Raw genomic sequence first — 19,073 nt, forward strand, 5'->3', positions numbered from 1 at the left:
AGCAGTCGTAACATACTGGTCCTTATGTAGACGTTTGGTTGCTCTTACTACGGTGAGTATGTGGTTGCACTCTGGTGAATAGCTGTGCTGTAGATGAGTCTTTTCTTATCTCGAATGGTCTAGACCTTCTAGATACTTCTACACTGTTGTAATGATTTCTACAGTAACACGGCACGTTTAATTATTGATGTGTTGTCCTTAGCTTCTCGCCGTGCAGAAATGTTACAATCCAGCATTCGTGAACTCGTAGAATGACGGGTAGAGTAGCAAGTGGTGAGAATGGAAACGTGCATTTCGTTCAACATTCTCCAATCGAACAAGACCTTATTCTATCTGCAGATATTGAATTCATTCTATTTCCCTCGCACTCAGAGACGTTTGGTGCCTTTTGCGTGGTTATTGTTCCTCCCTATGGGAGAACTACGGGTGTGCGATCTGTGCCACTCCTTGCTGTGAAAAAGATATGCTCATATGGGACTTTCAAGAATGACGGTCCCCGTGTTTGCTTAGGTACTTTTCAAAGGGAAGATGTTATTGCACTTCAAGGCGTCGTTGGGCAAGTGTGGTTTGAATGCAATAAAGATAGTGATTTGGAGAATGCGAGTGGAATATCTTTGAGAAAAGTTCCAAAATCTAATGGCATCGGAACACTAAATGGTGGAACGCCCTACATCGTATATAGGATGTTACTGTATAGTGATGATTTTCAACCTCTCACTGACGTGCTGGAAATTTTTGGCCGACGAGTCTCACAGGCAACCACTTGGCTTATCTCCTCGAGATAGAACAACTCGTGCTTCGACAAGCCTCATAGGGCAATCACCACCAGGTATGAGTACGAACCAGCTAAGGTTACATATCATTCAAGATTTGCTGAAGGCCAGCACCTAAGGCGTTGAGGTGTAAACCCCTGACGGAGATTCAGTCCGAATATTCAGTCCGAATATTTATTAGCGTGGCTGGCTTTCTCGGAAATTACCTGGAATCAACTCACATAATAGATCTTCCGGGGCATCTTTCGAATGCACCATGCATCGCATGTTCGCTTCGAAAGTCCGAGCGAGGAAAAAGTAGCAGATTGGGATACAGTTCGCTTCTGCAGACATCAAATTCTTCCGTGCTTCGAACAGGCGAACAGTACTTGGCACTTCAAGAAAGTGGTATTGATGACGAAGACTGCTAACTTTCTGGGAATGTGTGGGAACGGGAGGGTAGATATCAAAGCGTGTCCGTTGCTTATTCTACAATGTGAGCTGGAGAAAGTCGGATCGTACATTTGGAAAGCAGACCATGGCGGCCCTGTTGTCTGTAGCATAAACACCCCCAGACGACTGAGGGTGTATGCGCAGTCCGACCTGTAGACCCGTTCGAACAGGAAGACGGGTGAAGCACGAGTTAACGAGGCAGGGAAGCGGGCCCTGGTAGCGGTGTGGTAGAGCGGGAAGGTCGGGGACGAGCGTACGCGCAGGCCGATCTACGCTTCGACGCCCCGGAGAAGCGCTGGGTAACGTACCAGCGCTGACGGGCGGAGGCGGATCTAGGCTCGCTTGCGCACGCATGTGTCCCGTACTCGCTCCCTTCCTCCTAACGCGCGCGAAGGCGAAGGCGTGTAGTTAGAATAAGCTGGGTGGACTGACCTTGGCGGTCGGTTGACGACCAGTCCGTGCTTGTCCTCCTCCTGCCGCCGTCAGTCCGCTCCATATTCAATATACAAAACAATCTATCATAACACTACAATACCGAGGTACTGTATTGGGCTACTGTAGTGCAGGTCGGCCTGCACTGTAATACTGTCAGCTATGTCGAGGCTGACGGTACACGTATTACCCGTGGTGCGCGCGCGCTTCGTTCGCGCGTGGTACACCTGTGCACGTGTATGCGCGTGTCCCTTGTCCCCGTGGTGTACACGTGGACACGCGCAGGGGGATCCCGTTGTTGATCTAATCAAACTAAAAAACCCCCAGGAGGGGTTATACTACACCCACCCTATCATTGCCTCGCAGCCTCTCTCCTCAACACCAATCAAACATTACCACAACAGCCCCAAAGCACCGCAAACCCCTCTGCACCAAAACAGGTTACTTTCATGATTGGCACTTGAAACTCAATTATGCACCGCCTCGCGAGCTATATTCGATGGCTATACTCAACATCATACCCAAATTACCGCCAACCGTACAATCCCACCCCCCTCAATATCCTGCTCCTCCTGCGCCCACGCCAAACAACGTCCCGCACCTCGCCAAACCAACACCAAACACTACCCAGTTGGATCTTATATAAGCTCCGACACATGCGGGCCCCTACCAACGCGGTCACGTCGAGGCAATCTACACTTCCTCACTTTTATTGACGCCTGCAGCGGATTCCTGATCCTTTACTTCCTGAAAGACCGCCAGGAAGTAGGGCTCATTATCCCCGCCCTTTTTGCTCTACTAACCACCCACCGCGGCCACCCTCCCAAAGTATACAGAACGGACAATGCTAAAGAGTTCTGCAAACAAATGAAATATATTTATTCTCACTACGGCACACACCATAGAACAACAACGCCCCATTAACCCCAGGAAAATTCCAGAGCAGAGCGCATCAACCAAACCCTTCTCAACGCCGCGCGGGCCGCCCTACATCACGCTGAACTCGACAACACATACTGGGAGGACGCTGTTAGGGATGCTGCCTACAAGTACAATATCATGAGAAGCGCACACGGTAAATCACCATCCTCATTATGGTACGATCGCCCCCCCGCCAGGAGCACATCTTCGCATTTGGGCAACTCGGCAACGTTCCAGTCCATCGCCCAAAAAGGAAACTCCAGCCTCGCACACAAGCTGTTCGATACATGTACGGTATCAACTAGGACAACATTTGCGTGCTAGTGTAATGCAATAATGGGCTCTACATGGGGGTGGAACGAAAGAAAAATAATTGGATATTACAAGTATTCCGGGCTGGGGGACACACGTGTGAATAATTGCACAGTTTTAATTTTTAATTATTTAATTTTATTAAGTTAATTAGTTGGCATTAATTTTGCTGGCATTAGATTAGATCTAGTATCTAGCGCCGCGAGCTACTGTAGTGGCTCCGGCTGGGCAATATATACCTTAGCCCGCTGACCACCAAATCAGTAAAGGTAACCCGAGTTGCCGGAGTTAGATCTCGCCTTCGTCGAAGACCGCTTCCGTTCACGCGACGCGCTTCACTTCTACGCTGCTAACGACATCCTCTATTGCTCGGGGTCCCCTTTCCTTATCGTGTTACCCTTTTCTATCTCTAATTCCTATCCTTTTCTTTCTCCACCTCTCTTTTTCCCTTAATTGTGTGGGTTCCATTGGAGTCGGTCGCGACCGATCCGGTGTTGGTGTGATTGCCATCGAGCTGCACGTAGGTCGTAGCGCTGCTACGGTGTCCTGTTCCGTCGGAAGGCTGTTGCAACGACGGCTCTTTCGAAGGTCTTATCATACAAGACAGTGTTGGTACACTCCCAACGAGGGGAGTGCCTCCCCTGCTACGGTAGGGAGTAACGGGAAATTGCTTGGAGACAGACCGTCCTCGAAGACGGCCGACCTGACGACGCGGCCGTCCGCTTCTCCGGAGTGCCTATAAGCTGCCCAATCGTGGGGAGCAATGGCCACGCGGTGTAGCCTCATGAGCAAACAAGCCGACTTTTGCAAGGCGACGCGTGTTTTTGAGTAGGCGAAAGGACGGGGACTTACGTACAGTCCCGCGACTATCGAAAGGACGAACTCACGAGAGGGCGACGACCCACGGTTAATAAGATAGTCCGCCATTCGATCAAGGTACTCTACCTCGGCCAAGCTATAAGCAAAGGTGCGATCACCGACGATCGCAGTAGGGATCTGGTAGGCCGGCCCGTCCCTCTGCGCGAGAGGACGCCCCAACACGAGGGAGGCTTCCTCCCCCCCACCCGCCTCATAGACCTTGCGTACACGTAGCAAGTCCGGGCGGAGGGTCTCACGCGCTAGCAGTTCCCCGACGGTAACCCCCGAGCGGGCATAACGACACCAGGTGAACTTCAGGCCGTCGAGAGGGAGCGGCGTCGATCGTTCAAGTGGGACCCCGAACCACGCTGAAGGGGTGCCACCCGAGCCCTCGCCGGGCCGTACGGTACGAAGCGGCGGCGGCCACTGCACTCCCACCGACCCCTGAGGCAGTAAGCCGGCTTGCTGCGCCACCGGTTCGTCGACAGAAGGCGACAACGAGGTGGCAGGTCGACTGCATGAGGCGGGAACGATCTCGACGGACGACGTCGACTCACGGGAGCCGCGAACCCTCTGGAACGGCTGATCTGTGGACCACAGGCGCACGACCGTGCCGGGTTGCGTCAGGATACGCCCCTCTGGGGGCACAAAGCCAGCCACGGTCGGCCGGTAGGGCCCGAGGGCCCTAGAGGGAGGCGGCGAGGAGCGCGGAGGCTCCGGTACGCCGGCAGCGGGGCGGGCGGCAACGGGGGCGGAGGTAGGACCTTCGATGGAGGTCGGCATACCGACCCGGACGGCGAGACACCCCACGAACAGGGGGACGACCACAGTGGTGTGGCGAGAATGGCCAGGGCCAAACAGAAAGGAACGAAAATCCCCCACTCGCGATGGAGCAAGGGGGCGGCGAGGGGGAGAGCAGTGCAGGGAGAGCGCGGCCGCGTGGACGGCGGAGGGGTGGAATACGAGCGATGAGGGGTGTGGTACAATTCCACACCACGACCCCCGGTGGGAGATGAGAACCGTCTGGACGGGCGGTTACTACTGTAGTAATCGTGCACGCGCCCTCTGAAAGCACAGTAGTACCTCCACGGCGTACACGTGGCATAGCCGTTGGCGCCGGTCGTGGCCACGGGCACACGTGTGCGACCCGTCCGGTAAGTAATTAGCAATTAGTGGTTAATGGTACAAATTAGCCAATTTAGTACAGTAGCTGGTATACAGTATGTAACAGCTATTGTAGCGGGACAGGTGTCCTAGCGTCCCACTTAGGGGTTAAGACCGGGGGCACCTGCCCCGTTCCAGTAAACAGGGGGCAGACTCTCCTCCCTTCCCTTTACGGCTTTTTGCTAACTCCGTCTGGTTTTACCTCTAAGTCTCAGGCTTCTAACCCGTGACCGGCTGCGTGGTTATAGCACCTGCACTCAGCTGCGCGTCACCGGCCACGTGTGCCTTCCCTCTTTACGAGTTCTTCCGATCGGTCCGCGCCCGCGTGGGTACCCCGCGTTGCGCGCTCCCTCACACTAATCCCCCCTCGTTTCCGAGTGGTCGGGACATGGGTAGTTATACCACAAGGGGGACGGGTCAGGTGGAACCCGTGTCAAGTCTAGGACTACAAGGAGGGGATCTGACATGGTCGCCTCTACAAGCCTGAGAGTACTGAACGCGGACGTTCAGTGTTGAGGGGGGGGCCGTGTAGTATAACCCCCCCTGGGGTTTTTTTAGTTTGATTAGATCAACAACGGGATCCCATACTGTAGAGCTCGACGCTCTACAGTACAACCGCGCGTGTCAACGTGTACACCACGGGGACAAGGGACACGCGCATACACGTGCACAGGTGTACCACGCGCGAACGAAGCGCGCGCGCACCACGGGTAATACGTGTACCGTCAGCCTCGACATAGCTGACAGTCTTACAGTTCAGGCCGACCTGCACTACAGTAGCCCAATACAGTACCTTGGTACTGTAGTGTTATGATAGATTGTTTTGTATATTAAATATGGAGCGGACTGACGGCGGCAGGAGGAGGACAAGCACGGACTGGTCCTCAACCGACCGCCAAGGTCAGTCCACCCAGCTTATTCTAACTACGCGCCTTCGCCTTCGCGCGCGTTTGGAGGAAGGGAGCGAGTAGGGGACACATGCGTGCGTGAGCGAGCCTAGATCCGCCTCCGCCCGTCAGCGCTGGTACGTTACCCAGCGCTGCTCCGGGGCGTCGAAGCGTAGATCGGCCCGCGCGTACGCTCGTCCCCGACCTTCCCGCTCTACCACACCGCTACCAGGGCCCGCTTCCCTGCCTCGTTAGCTCGTGCTTCACCCGTCTTCCCGTTCGAACGGGGTCTATAGGTCGAACTGCGCATACACTCTCGGTCGTCTGGGGGTGTTTATGCTGCAGTGGGGAGTGTGGAGTATTTTGTTTTAGATGGCAGCTTGGGGAGTTTTGGTGCAGGTGGGGGTGATGCTGCGTGGCGGTAAGTGGGGAGGATGGTGCGGGCGCTACGAGCACGGGATGTATGACGAGATACAAGTTTGTATGCTCGTGCACATGGGTCCCAAGGGGCGATTCCTATGATTTGGGGGCAGCAGGGGGAGCGGGCGTCAATGAGCGCATCGTGCTTTGTATTGAAGATAATAGGATCGTAGGTGCGTGTAAAGTCGTGGACGGAGAGTAGGTTGTGCTAAATAGAGGGGTTGGCGACGGCCGAGAGCTCGAATAGTTTGCCCTTATTCTTCAGAATTGGGCCCTTTCCATGGTGTGTGCAAAGAGAGATGTGAGTAGTAGCAGTATGGGTTGTGACTGGGTGTTTGAGAGGGATCATCTCTCGGGTTGGTTTTCGGAGGTGGGTAGGGTCGGCGGCAGAGTCGATTATAAACGTACTTTCCGTGCCGTTGTCCTCTGTGGGCGGGGGCGGCGTCATGTTTTGAAAGTGGGCAATAATGGCCTCATAGTCCATGGGTTGTATAGCGCGTGCTGACGTCGGGCGTCTCGAATCGCGATGTTGACGATTGCGAGGATTGGATGGATCTCGGCATTGGCTGTCGGTATGACGGGGGTTGGAAACACCTTTGTTGAGGTGGAATTTGCACGGATTTTGGAAATCAGACCGAGAATGGTTTTCTCGCGATGTGCGAGTGGTGTTGCGGAGGATGTGGAGAAGGTCTCGGATTTCCGAGGATTGTTGTCGTGGGAGGCCATGTGCTTGAGGGATTGCCGTTGTGACATCCTGATAGGCCTGAATTCGATTGAAGTGGTGGTGAAATCTTTCATGTCGGCGGGTTGTATGGCAAGTAGCTGAAGAGCGTTGTTGACGGTGCCAGGGTTATGTTAAGTCCGTCGACCATAAACTCAACTGTGGTTGTTGGGTCAGAGATGTTGGGGTAACGAGATGCGATCATTTTGGCCCGGATCTTCTCGTGAGAGGTGACATACTCGGTAGGGGTCATCTCCGGGAGAAAATGGGCAGCTTCGGCAAGAGACTTGAGGTAGCAGTGGTCATTTGCGTTTGAGGTATTGAGGTGGGCCTTGATTGTGTTGACGAGGGCGTAAGGTGTCGGATCACTGTCAGGTGCAATGAGGAGGTTCGCAATAGCGCTGTGTGGCATAACGGCGGCTCGTGATTAGATTTACATCAGATCAATACGAACCACATACGCGCACACGTGTACCCCCACATGTACGGGGGACACGCGACCACACGAGTACACGTGTAGGAGGGGCGTACCACCGCACGCACAGTACGCGTCTCACACGTGTGCTGTCAGCCCCGACGGCTGACAGCATTACAGCGCGGGACGACCCGCGCTACAGTACGTTACTACAGATACCGGTACTGTCGTATTATGATAGAGGCATTGGATACATTAAATACGAGCGAGACCGGCGGCGGCGAAGGGGGACAAGCACGGACTTGTCCACGACCTACCGCCTAGGTCCGTCTTCCAGCTTAACTAACTCGCGCGATCCGCCTTCGCGCGCGTTAACCGGGACAAAGCGGGTAGGGGACAGCTGCGTACGCGAGCGAGCCTAGATCTGCCTCCGCCCGTCAGCGCTGGTACTTTACCCAGCGCTGCTACGGGGCATCGAGGCGTAGATCGGCTCGCGTGTACGCTCGTCCCCGACCGTCGCGCTCTACCACGCTACCAGGGCCCGCTTCCCCTGTCTCGTTAGCTGTGTGTTCTCCCCATCTTCTCGCCCCTCGTACGGGGTCTACGTCGAGCTAAGTATACACCCCTATCCGTTGGGGGTGTTATACTACACGCTGGGGATTGTTGCAACGATTTTACCAAGAAGGTAGTTGCGCTTCTTGAGGAAGGGCTGTAAGGCCGCGGGATCGGCGGGTGGCTGAGGGTCACTTGTGAGGTGATCGAAAGAGTCAGAGTTGTAGGCAGCTGCGCGTAGGGCGAGGAGGCATGGGCCGTAATTGGACGGATCTAGTTTAGGGACGTCCGATTTGGTTTCGGAGGTCATGTTGTCGGTGGAGTGATCAGGTCGGGAAGAGATGCAGGTTTTGGATGTGCTTGTGTCGGATGTGGCTTGGCGGACTAGGCGAAGAAGGTCCCTTGTGATGTCGGAGTTTTTGGCGAAGTTGCGGCGTTGTTGGAGGTGCCGGTTTCGTGCTAATGGGGACGACGTGGTGAAAGAGAGTGTGAAAGCAGTGGTAAACGTTTAGCCCATAACCTGACGAACGACGATGATGTCCTTTTACTGTGTGTGTGCTTGCCGCCGGGGGCCTATCTACTGCCCAGCTGTCTCATGGGACAGGCTGTCGTAGTCAGTCCGTCACTCGGCTGGTACTTCAAACGCATCTTAGAAGTCCCGCCCACAGTCCGCCTGTTCCATTTCTCTGACGAACGGATCATTATGGTGCTCCGAAATGACCCCTCACTTTCCACCGGTGGATCACGGCTCGCTGAAGAGGCGCAAGTGTGGCTTTCGTTGCAAGAGAAAGCCGAGGCTGGGCGTTGTCTTCAAAAAGGCGAGAGCGCCTCTTCTGTGATGAAGCGTTTTAAAATTGGTCCCAGCACAGTTATAAAAATTGGCAACTGCTTATTGGTGAGACGCTACAGCGTGCTAAGGAGTAAAATAGGCATCCTGTGCGAGATTATTGAACAGCAGAAACCTCGGATTAAGAGCAGTGTGAAGAGGTTGGCAAAGGGTGCTCTGATATCATGGTACCTTTCCTGAAAGGGGCAATTTGGTAATCGGGGGCAATTTGGTAATTTTTAATCTTCCCCTTCCAGATTCTCCGAAACGCTCCGTCTACATGCCAACACCACTCGTACAACTTAGTACGTCCTCCCTCGTTGCCCTTAGTTGCAGAAGTCCGGCAAAATTCAAACTCCTGCTACGCCACTGCGTCCCAACCCCCATCAACCTCTCTCCTGTAGCACCGACATCATGACTTCAACTCCAGAATTGCGTGAGTCATGGGACTCTCCATGCGACTACAGAGTGCGATTGAAAAAACAAGACAAGAACGAGACACATTGACAAAAACGCAGTGAGAGAAGGCCACCGCGCTCCTTCGTACCGGTATGAAAAGGTCCGTCGTCGTGAGAGCGACACGAGTACTCCGGGCAACAGTAGATCGCATTTATCACGATCTGCAAGAGCATGATGAATCGAAAATAGACGCCCTCCTATCTCCCGAAGCCCATCGCAGAGGACGCCGCCCAGTTATTAGTGAACAAGAGTCTAGTTGGATTAAGAAAAGGAATTTATATGCATCTGAAAAGGGTCTCGCACTTTCAAATAGTGATGTGCAGAATATTATGACTGAGATAGCGTCTGATGGGCGTCCAGGATTTGGTACATAATCTGGCAGCCCATCTCAAGACACCATCCGGCACTGGCGGACAGTGAATAGAGACATCACTTACCGAAAAAGTGAGAACAAAGATGTGGCAAAGTTGGCGGCTGAGAATTTCACACATGTGTCAACGTTCTCTGAAGCATTGAAAAAAGTTCAAAATTCTCATCCAGGCATATTCAGGGACCCGACGCGGCTTTGGAGCCTCGACGAGACAGCTAGAGACTGCCAATATGGAGTGAAAACTAAAATATTTGGGTCCTCACTTACCAATCCTGGCGGGTATGTGGCTTGTCAAGCTAGAAAAAACAACAAGCATATTACAATCGTTGTAGCTGTTTCTGCGTCTGGTCACAAAATAACACCCCTTTTCATTATAGAGGGTAAGAATGTAATGAGTGGATGGATCTTGCCACTCCAGCAGACCGAAATAACATGCCATTCCCCTGAAACGGAGAGGTTATCTGAAAAAATGATTTCACAATGGAACCGTAATCATGACGACAGACAGGGGAAGTATGGAAAAAAGAATTGTTTCCTTTGTAATGGAGCATGTGGATACGTTTGTGAGGACAAAAATACCCCCCGATCTTCCTTACTGCATGACTCTCGACGGCCACTCATCGCCAGAAGGCTACGAGTGGCTAGAGATATGCAAGCAAAAAAAGCGCGAGGTCGTCCAATCTCCCTCTAACACAACTCATTTCTTACAACCATGCAACCAGGACATTAACAGGTCTTTCAAAAAAGAGATGCGCAAATACCGTGACTTGCTTCATAAGCAAACGGCACTTGGCATGCGAAGTGTCCGCTCAAATCTGATGGTGGATACATTGTACAGTGATATAACTGTTGATAAGATTTAAGTTGAGCTTCGAAAAGACGGGGTTATGGCCAATGAACTTTTCATCTCTCGACAGGTTTAAGAGACAATGACCAAATGCGGTGTCATTTGACCCGAAAAGTTGCCAGGCAGCTTTAGTAAATGTCGCAAATAGAACTCGCAACCCCGTCAATCAGACTTTTCGAAAGCTCAAAACAGTTTGGAGGCAGCAAATGACCCTACAACAGGACTCCGTGATGTTAAAATATTGTTGAACAAGAGCAGGAGTGTGAACAAAATCCTTATGACAAGCACACGTTCCTCGAAAAGTAAGAGTTCGACCGCAATTCGTCCGAAAAGTGTTGATTTGCAAAAAGGGACACCTGCTCTCTATATGACTTTGGACGAAATAATTGAAAGCCGAAAAGAGAGAGACGTAAAACTAGCTACTGAAAGGCGACTCGAAGATGAGAAGAAGGCAGAACGGGACCGCAAACCCGCACAGCTGCGATTGTCGAGTTAAAATGGCCGTGCGAAGTCAACGTCGAGATCAGAAAACCAGATACCGCTCTCGTCCGCGCGCGACAAGAATTTTTCGCCTTCGTCTGGGGCGAGGTACGGTGCGGCAATGAGCGGTACACTCTCGAAGCATGCCTTCAGGAAGGATAAAGGGGGTGAAGATGAGGTTGTGCAATCTCTGTTATGGCTTTCCGGTTCATAACTAAAATTACCAAATTGCCCCTTTTTCTCATTTGAGCCCTTTTTCTCATTTGAGCCCTTTTTGCACGTGTGTGAAAATGTCAAATGGCTTCAAACAGATTGTTTTCGCCCGCGTCCTTTCGTCGTCTATGGCACATGGACATCCCACTGGCTGTAGCAGACGATTTTTGGTAGCCCAGAATAGTGCTATAAAACACTTGTTAGGCTCCATCAAAATAACTACCAAATTGTCCCCTCGGGGAAGGGTACCCCCTGTATGTTGATTGTGTGGAGTCCACACAATTAACATACTAAAATCAAAATAAAATATACCCAATTTTCAAGTAAAATTACCAACGCTGCAAAATCAATCCGTCACAATGACAGACATCTCTCACGACATTTTTGGACAGAACCCATGCATTTCGTGGGTATTGAAAGCTGCAGCATCATTTATCCGAGAGAGAATCTCTTTGCGTTCCTCAATTCCGAGTGAGGGAACTAGCCCTCATGGGTGCAGGTAGATACCGCGCCATCTACACTGGTGGAAATTAATATAGGCCGGCGGTCAGCAAAGTGCGTCGAAGGCAGCAGATATTACTGCAAACTGGGGTCAAATTCACCTCTTTCATCTGTAGACGTCTCGACTACTGATGGCATCGGAAAACTGCAAGCGGGAAGTGACGCCTTAGAAATGAAGCTATGTTGTTGAAAAGTTTTCACTCCATACCAAAACCTTCACTTTGGCCGTTACGGATGAACCATGTTGTTTGAATTTACCACTTGTACTGAGCCCAAGCGATTGCTAAGGCTACAGCGGGGATTCTGTGCGGGTAAAAAGACTAATAGGTGTTTTCACATTCTCATATCCCCTTTGAACGGAGGCGCAACTACAGTGTTGTGCAAACAAACATGCACTTAGAAGCTGTGAGATTTTTCCGATGTGACCACAAAGCGTCGGGCCCATGATGCATGCAAAGGTGGTGACCATTCTGATATGATTTCTGTATTAACAGACTGTCACTATCATGCAAAGGTAGGCTCAATCGGTGATTCAGGGGTTTTCTGACTTTTCTGAATTTACAAAAGTCTGTTCAAACCGGGTTTGTATACAGTATAAGACTGACCAACGCGAAAGAAGCGAGGATCACGGGTATTCGCCCAGGCCGATAAGATACACGCACCTGCCATACTCAAGACTTCCACAAAGATTAGCGAAGCCATGAGAGGCCTTTCCTTTGCTCTCCTTCTGATTTACAGCCTTGCAATCGCTTCGGCATGCAGCTGTCCAGATGTCACGTTTCAGGAGAGGTATGGTTCCACGAAAACCCTTGCCATGGCAAGGGCAGTTTCGGTGAGACGTTTCCGAGCCGGAATTCCATTACTGGGGGTACTCACGTACACTTTCAAGCTCCGTCTGATGACGGTATTCAAGGGCTGTGCACCACAGAAGTTCTTCTACGCAACGAACAGTGTTGGATGGCGGGACTTGCTCTTCGGTTCTTACTAAAGGACGCACATTCTTGGTTCAGTTGTTTGTAGAGGTCGGAAACGAACCTTCCTCGGCCGCAGACCCGTACAAGTTTTACGTATGCTACAGTGTAAGAGCGTGGAAGTACATCCCAAAGATTGAACGCCGTTTCTGCAGGAAACAAAGCGTGAAACCCGAAAACCAGTGTATGGCTTGAATTTTTCTTGTAGTGTCATCCTGACAGAAACCATTCATCTTGCCGAGGAGAACGACCCCGTTGCCAAAGGGTAGGGTGGCCAGCATTATAGAAGAAATTGTTCCTCCAGTGTCATCCCGTAATGGAAGGCGTTTATCCACGCGATTCTGGCTTCATTAATGTCCAGCTGGTTTTAAAAAGACAGGGCCTCCCTTTTTGCGTTACAGAATACTTTGCCGAGGGCACCAGGTGACGGTGTCACATCTATTTTCATGCACTCGGTAATTTACGTCTGCCTGCTCCGGGTTGGTTCTCTGTCGTGTTTTGCAGTGAGAAACGCGCGCTTTGCAGACCTCAGATACGATAGAGCGTCTGAAACTTGGCATTCAGTCGCTAAAACTTCCAGCTCTCCAAACCGCTTAATTGCTGCGGCACAGTGTCCATTGTCGAGCAGATCTGCAATGTCCAGCTTTTGCGCTATTGTGAGCGCTTGTGCGTTGCTTTTCTTATTTCCGGAACCGGATCCATAAGGAGGACAATCTAAGGTCTGCAAACGCTGTTCGGTGAATAGGATCAAGCCGCTTTCACATGTTATCACGCGGGACGGACGGACGGCAGCATGGACCCGTGTGACACGTGGCACTTTTCGTGTTCGTGCGTCTGGTCTGCATTAATTGGAGGGTGGCATAAGCAAAAGCGGCACTAATGGGCGTCCTCCCTGTTGTCAGAGGCTTCAATAAGAGATAGCCAATTAGGGCTCACACGAACCACGCGCTTCTTGATTATATCAGTATGTACAGCACGCGCCCTTTGGTGCAAATGCTGCGCCCTTTAATGCAAATGCCGCGCCCTCTGAAGCAACGCCACGAATGCAAGAGGCCAACGCCCTTTTAATGAAATGTCGAGCCCTCGTCAGCAATGCCACGAACGCCAAGGGTCGCATGCTACCTAAATGGAACGCAGCATAAAGCGGACGCACAAATGCACAAAGCTAGAACGGATAGGGCGCCGAACCTTTCTTGCGGACAGACGCAATGCCACTGACTGCTTGCGAACGCGACACAGCGCGCATAAACGAAATTGACGCGGAAAAGCGATTAGCACGAGCGGTATAAAAGATAGACATACGAGAACATGCGCTAGGAAAAAGGGGCACCGAATTAATCAAAGGAACCAGCAACTTCCGGGCATTGTGCCTTCTGATCTCGCCGTCAATCACCTATCTCACTCGTTGCAACGTCAGCCCGCCCAGCGTAACTTCACACCTGTACTAATGCCATCTCCCAATAGTGCATGTTTTTGGGGCCTCGCACGGGCGCGGCACTAATGGGTAGCATCCCCTGTACTGGACTTCGTCCGAATCCGATCGGCGTCCTGCAACTAGAGAGGCAAAGGTTATGTTTACAGAGGACGTATTCAAATAAAAAACTGGCTCGATGCTCTTTTTCGTCCGGAGATTCGATGAGATAGGCTCCATACCTGATAGCTGCTTCTCCAATCATAGGACAAGATGAATTTGGGGGAAACACTATCAGAAAGGCAATGCATAACTGAAGAAAAGGGGGGAAATCAGAAACAACAAGTTGGGCGAAAGTTCTAATACAATAATAATAATACTAATAACCATCTATTGAAAAACCGTCCTTTCCTTTCCGTGTGTCGGAAGAGAATCGCTTCAGACCACGCCATAGATGTTCGTATGCCTACAGTGATGAGCAAATTGCACCATCTCACGCATTATGGTATTTGAACCAAAGTGGAGTGTAGAGGACACCTTCAAAATCTGTATTCAGTGTATGCAATTGTCCTTTGAAATGCCCAGCCGAGTGCAGCTCCTCTGGTCCAGCACGAAATTTTACTACTCTTACGTCACTGCACCCGACACTGAGAAATCAGATGATAACTGACTGCTTCTGTCCCTCAACAGACGGAAAGACAAACACATATTACCCAAATTCATCCCAAAAAATAAACCCCTCTTCTGCGTGGGACTTTTAGTGTGAAAGAATTGGGTTTCGGAAGGACGAGAATTCATCTTCAATTGCTGTACGACTGAGAATCCTAGGGATTCAAGATTGCGGTATTGCTATGCCTCAATTTAGTATTTATACTCAGCCTTCCAGCTCACCGAGACGAGCAGCGTCTTTTTCCTCACACATAATTTTTGAAGCCCCGAAACGTCAACATCGAAATCGCTTGCTGTTCTTGAACACACAGTGATTCACGATGTACACGGTCAAAGATACTTCTAGACTCGCCACCAGAGTAAGTTCAGCCGTACAATGTTTCAGGGAGATTTATTCCCCGGATTATTTGGGCATTCTGACGTCATTTGTTTTACTTGAAAAGTCTCTGCAACCCTGTGCCGACAGAACGAAGTCTTCATCTCGTCGAAGGGGGGAACTGAAGAAAGGATATCACACCGGCGCCCATTTTCAGCTTGCAGCAATGCTTGATAGCATGAATCTAGGCCGAGGCGTACCCCGCCGCACTTCGAGGCAAGTGCCACTCGCGGGATGCTTTCAACCACGTTCACTTTTGGAGGCCCGTAAATTGCGGTTGGCAAAGGTATGGAAGCCTAGGTTTGGGAAGAGTCTAGAATCTGTCGCGGATGGGGTCCATGTTACTCCAATGGCAATTGAAGCTTGCCAAGATTGAAAGGAATGGACTACAGCTCTGACCTCGAACCGAGAACAAATGTCTTTTCGGTTCTCCGGCGAGTATAAAACTGTTCTCACCGCTACTGGAAAGGAGCCTCCAGTTTTAGTTGCCCCTTAATTTATTTTTCTGTAGCATGTTGTATATATATAGTAAAGCCTTTCGATTCATACCCTCAGTAGTTTCTACGCATTCCCTCTTTCGCTCTTGAAAAATGCGTTTGTTCTTCTTTCTCAGTGGAAGACTTGCGAGTGCAATGCAAAAGTCGTGGAAGAAAACCTGCGCCTCAAAGAATAAAAAGTGTTCATCGGCTTCGAGGTAAAGTATGCTCTAGAGAGGCGCACTGTGAAAAAAAAAAAAACCTTCCTTAGAAGTTTAGGAGGCGCATGCGCAATATGAGTTTGTGCTTTTACGGCCGTGCTGCCCTTCTCTCGAGCGGACTACGAAAACGTCATCTGTGATCCCGGCGCCAAAATTTTTCGCGTTTTGCAGTCTTGCTGGTACCACATCGTGCACACAATGCCATGGACGTTTGTGAACTAAGACATGGGCACCATCTCAGAGATCTACTGCTTTTAGGCTTTTAGGCATGGTCGGGCAAAACGATTTAGTCATTCCTGTTGGTCCTTGTGATCAGTAGCGTAACAATCTGGCAAGAAACAAAGCTCCCTGAATGGACCGCTGACGGAGAGCTCTGTATTCTACATGCTACTGTACTACTAGCGATAGATGCTGTCAAAATTTACACACTTGCGAGCTGTGCGTATTGGCAACAGGCATAGCGAAAGAGCAGAGCTGCGGCAGGATTTAAAAGTACAATGCATGGGCATGAAGCTGAACGCATAGACCGCATTGCACTGTATTGGAATGATCGCTCGTGCTCCTTTGGGATGTAACATAATAATCACGTTTCAGGCCTTGGCTTCAAGTAGGGAATAGGATCTCCTGGAACACGCCACAGAGCGATTTGACATCATAATCTACGATGTAATGGTTATTTTCTTTAGATGTGCTGGAACAGTTTCGAGCTGGAGAGCCACCCCGTCCCGGCATTGGTGTTCTCCCAAAGCACGATTCCAATAGGGACCACACCAATCCCTGCATCCGAGAGGAAAACGGGATAGTTTCCCGTGAACTGCCCCCATCAGCTTCGCGCCGTTCAGAATGGCAGAGATTAGGATAAGGGCGGTAGAAGCTGGGGACGGCGACAATGGTCTCTTCAAGATTTTATCTCAGTTGACGCATGCGCCCGCCATCCCCCGAGCGAAGTTTTGCCGAGCTTGTTATGAAGGAGCGAGCCGACGGATTACGCACGATCATCGTGGCCGTCACCGCGGAGGGGTCCGTGGTGGCGACCGGAGCTGTAATGATGGAGCACAAGTACATCCGAGGCGGCAGCATCTGCGGACATATTGGGGACATTATCGTGGATTCTGAGTTTCGGAAGGCGCAGCTAGGGAAGAAGATCATCTCCAAACTGGTCGAAATTTCGAGAGAGAAGGGTTGCTACAATGTGATTTTAGATTGCGCCGAAGACAATGCCCCGTTCTACGAGAAGTGCGGCTTCGAAAAAAAGGAGTGCCAGATGGCCGGCCCTCTTTTGTTGACAGTGCTCCCAACAAGCGTAGCTCTTGGTATACGCACCTTCCCCATCCTTCACGTCTCTCCACTCTACGTCGCCACCCTCCAGGGACAGCCTAGTCGTAAATCCAGTCATAAATCTGCTCATGCACCGCTTGCATCTCGGCACCCTCACACAGCCTACACCCACCGGGGCGGTAATGCTCGTAGAAAGTGTCCTCGCCGCAGTTGCAGCAGAACTTGCAGCCGCACGCGCACGTCATAAGCGCGTAGCCGCCGTTCTTGATGATGAAGATAGCACACTTCGGACAGAGCCTACCGCGCATCTCGCACAAAGGCATGGCGGTCTCGACCTTTTCGCAGGTCGCCACGGAGAGGTTGGCGCTCTTGCGCTGGCGCTACTCCTCCGTCGCGTCCTGCAGCCGTTCCGCAATCTCCCTCGCATCCTCCGTTTCGCCATCAGCAACGGCCTCCTCGCACGCCAGTGGCACGTGCCACTTGCGCTTGCACGCGACGCAAAACACGTACAGACAGTATGCGCAGCGCGCCACGCTCTCAGAAAACACTCCCTTGCACTGCTGAAAACTGAATTTGTTATCGATCACTGCATGGTATCATGGGTATCCACCGGCGCCATCTGCACGCAGCCCTCCCTCGGGCACGGCATCATCTCCGCGTCCCCTTCCAACGCCCTCTGCAGCAGGAAGCGCAGGAAGCGGGCATACTTGTCATAGACGTCCTTCGCAACAAGCTCCCGAACCTCCGCCGGGTTTCACCACCGCCTTGCACTCGCTCCTCGGACAGACGACATGGCGCTCCCCGACGCGCCCCTCCTCGATCGACTAATTAGTAATGGAGTTGAGAGGGCCGAAAATGCAGGTTTTGGCAACAAATGCGGCGATTCTAACTAGTTTGGAATGGATTTTACAAGAGACTGCAACGTTCTACAGAATGTTCGAAAGCAACTTAGGCTTAGGTACCCAAGGGTAGAGACTCGACCAAGCAAGAAAAGAGTTGTTGCGCTTTTGGCAACAAGTCGAAAGTGCGCCCGCCCTTTGACGAAAGATGTTGAATTATTCGTTTGTTCGGGAGGCGGAGGTCCGGTGAGGTTGCCGGTGAGCACAAATTCATCCACATGCGTCTAAGAAATGTTAGGGCATTACACTGAAATGCATCGCGACAGGTTTCAAGGTCGAGAGCATACCGTAAAATTTATTTTTTATTTTTTATTTTTGCATCAAGTGGTTGTGTCATCAGCACTGGCTCCAGGGCATACCGTACATTCGATACGATGCGTAGCCTCGATACCCGTTTAATCGATACCCGCGTATCATCGATACGTTAGCTTAATCGGGATGCATCATGCTTTACAATTGCGGCGAGAAACCCATCCGGCAACCTCCAAGGTAATCATACCATGCTTTGCATAACGGGGAGATCACCGGAGGTGCAAGATTCTAAAGCTTTACTTCACGTGAAGGCCCAGTACAAACGCGTCCTATGAGTCCAGAATGAAACGTACGGTGCATTGATGCAGATGGATCGTAATCGCCTTTCATCTCGCGGCGGCCTCTCGCGAACGCGCGCATCCTCATGCGCACGAGGCGCGGGCGCGAGGCTGCTTCTCGGTGCCATTCGGCCTGACGGGCATGATGCGCGCGAGGGGGCAGCCTCGCAATGCCTTGCTTCCTCCTCCAACAAACTGTGGTAGCCGTGCGCGGCAGTCCTGTACTAAAAATCTATTAAAAAAACGATCGTGGCCTGCATCGCGCATATTTCACTTCCGCGAGCTCCTTCTCCGTAGCATACTTCCGCTCCCCCCGCCACTGCGCTTTCTCTCTGTCACGCGGCTGCCCTCCCAATACACCGTGCGCATCCCGCTGCCGACTTTCGGCCGCCCGCTCGTGCTCACCTCCCCCACCTCCTTTCCCTCCCTCTCCCCCCCGCCTCTCTCCACGTCTGCCCTATTCGCGTGCAACCTCACCAACACCAACGCCACATTATCCCTGCTCCCGAACCGGATCCCCTCCCGCACAATGCTCTCGGCCCCCCGGCACGCATTCCCCGCCACGGCCGCGGCCGCCATCTCCGCCAGCGCGTCGTCAT

The 19,073-nt window shown here is 51.6% G+C and overlaps 1 protein-coding gene across 1 annotated transcript; it reads left to right on the plus strand.

Moving 5' to 3' along the window:
* The first annotated feature begins 13,680 nt into the window (after positions 1–13,680).
* On the plus strand, positions 13,681–13,812 carry CHC_T00005627001 (hypothetical protein). The gene has a single exon (XM_005717161.1). The coding sequence runs from the start codon at positions 13,681–13,683 to the stop codon at positions 13,810–13,812; it is 132 nt and encodes a 43-aa protein (XP_005717218.1).
* Positions 13,813–19,073: the final 5,261 nt, after the last annotated feature.

The sequence above is a fragment of the Chondrus crispus genome, genomic scaffold, assembly GCF_000350225.1.
Source record: "Chondrus crispus Stackhouse genomic scaffold, scaffold_302, whole genome shotgun sequence".
In the NCBI taxonomy this organism is placed as follows: Eukaryota; Rhodophyta; class Florideophyceae; order Gigartinales; family Gigartinaceae; genus Chondrus; species Chondrus crispus.

Excerpts from the sequence above, each read along its gene's own strand:
- CHC_T00005627001 (XM_005717161.1), top strand. The coding sequence starts at position 13,681 with ATGGAACGCAGCATAAAGCGGACGCACAAATGCACAAAGCTAGAACGG.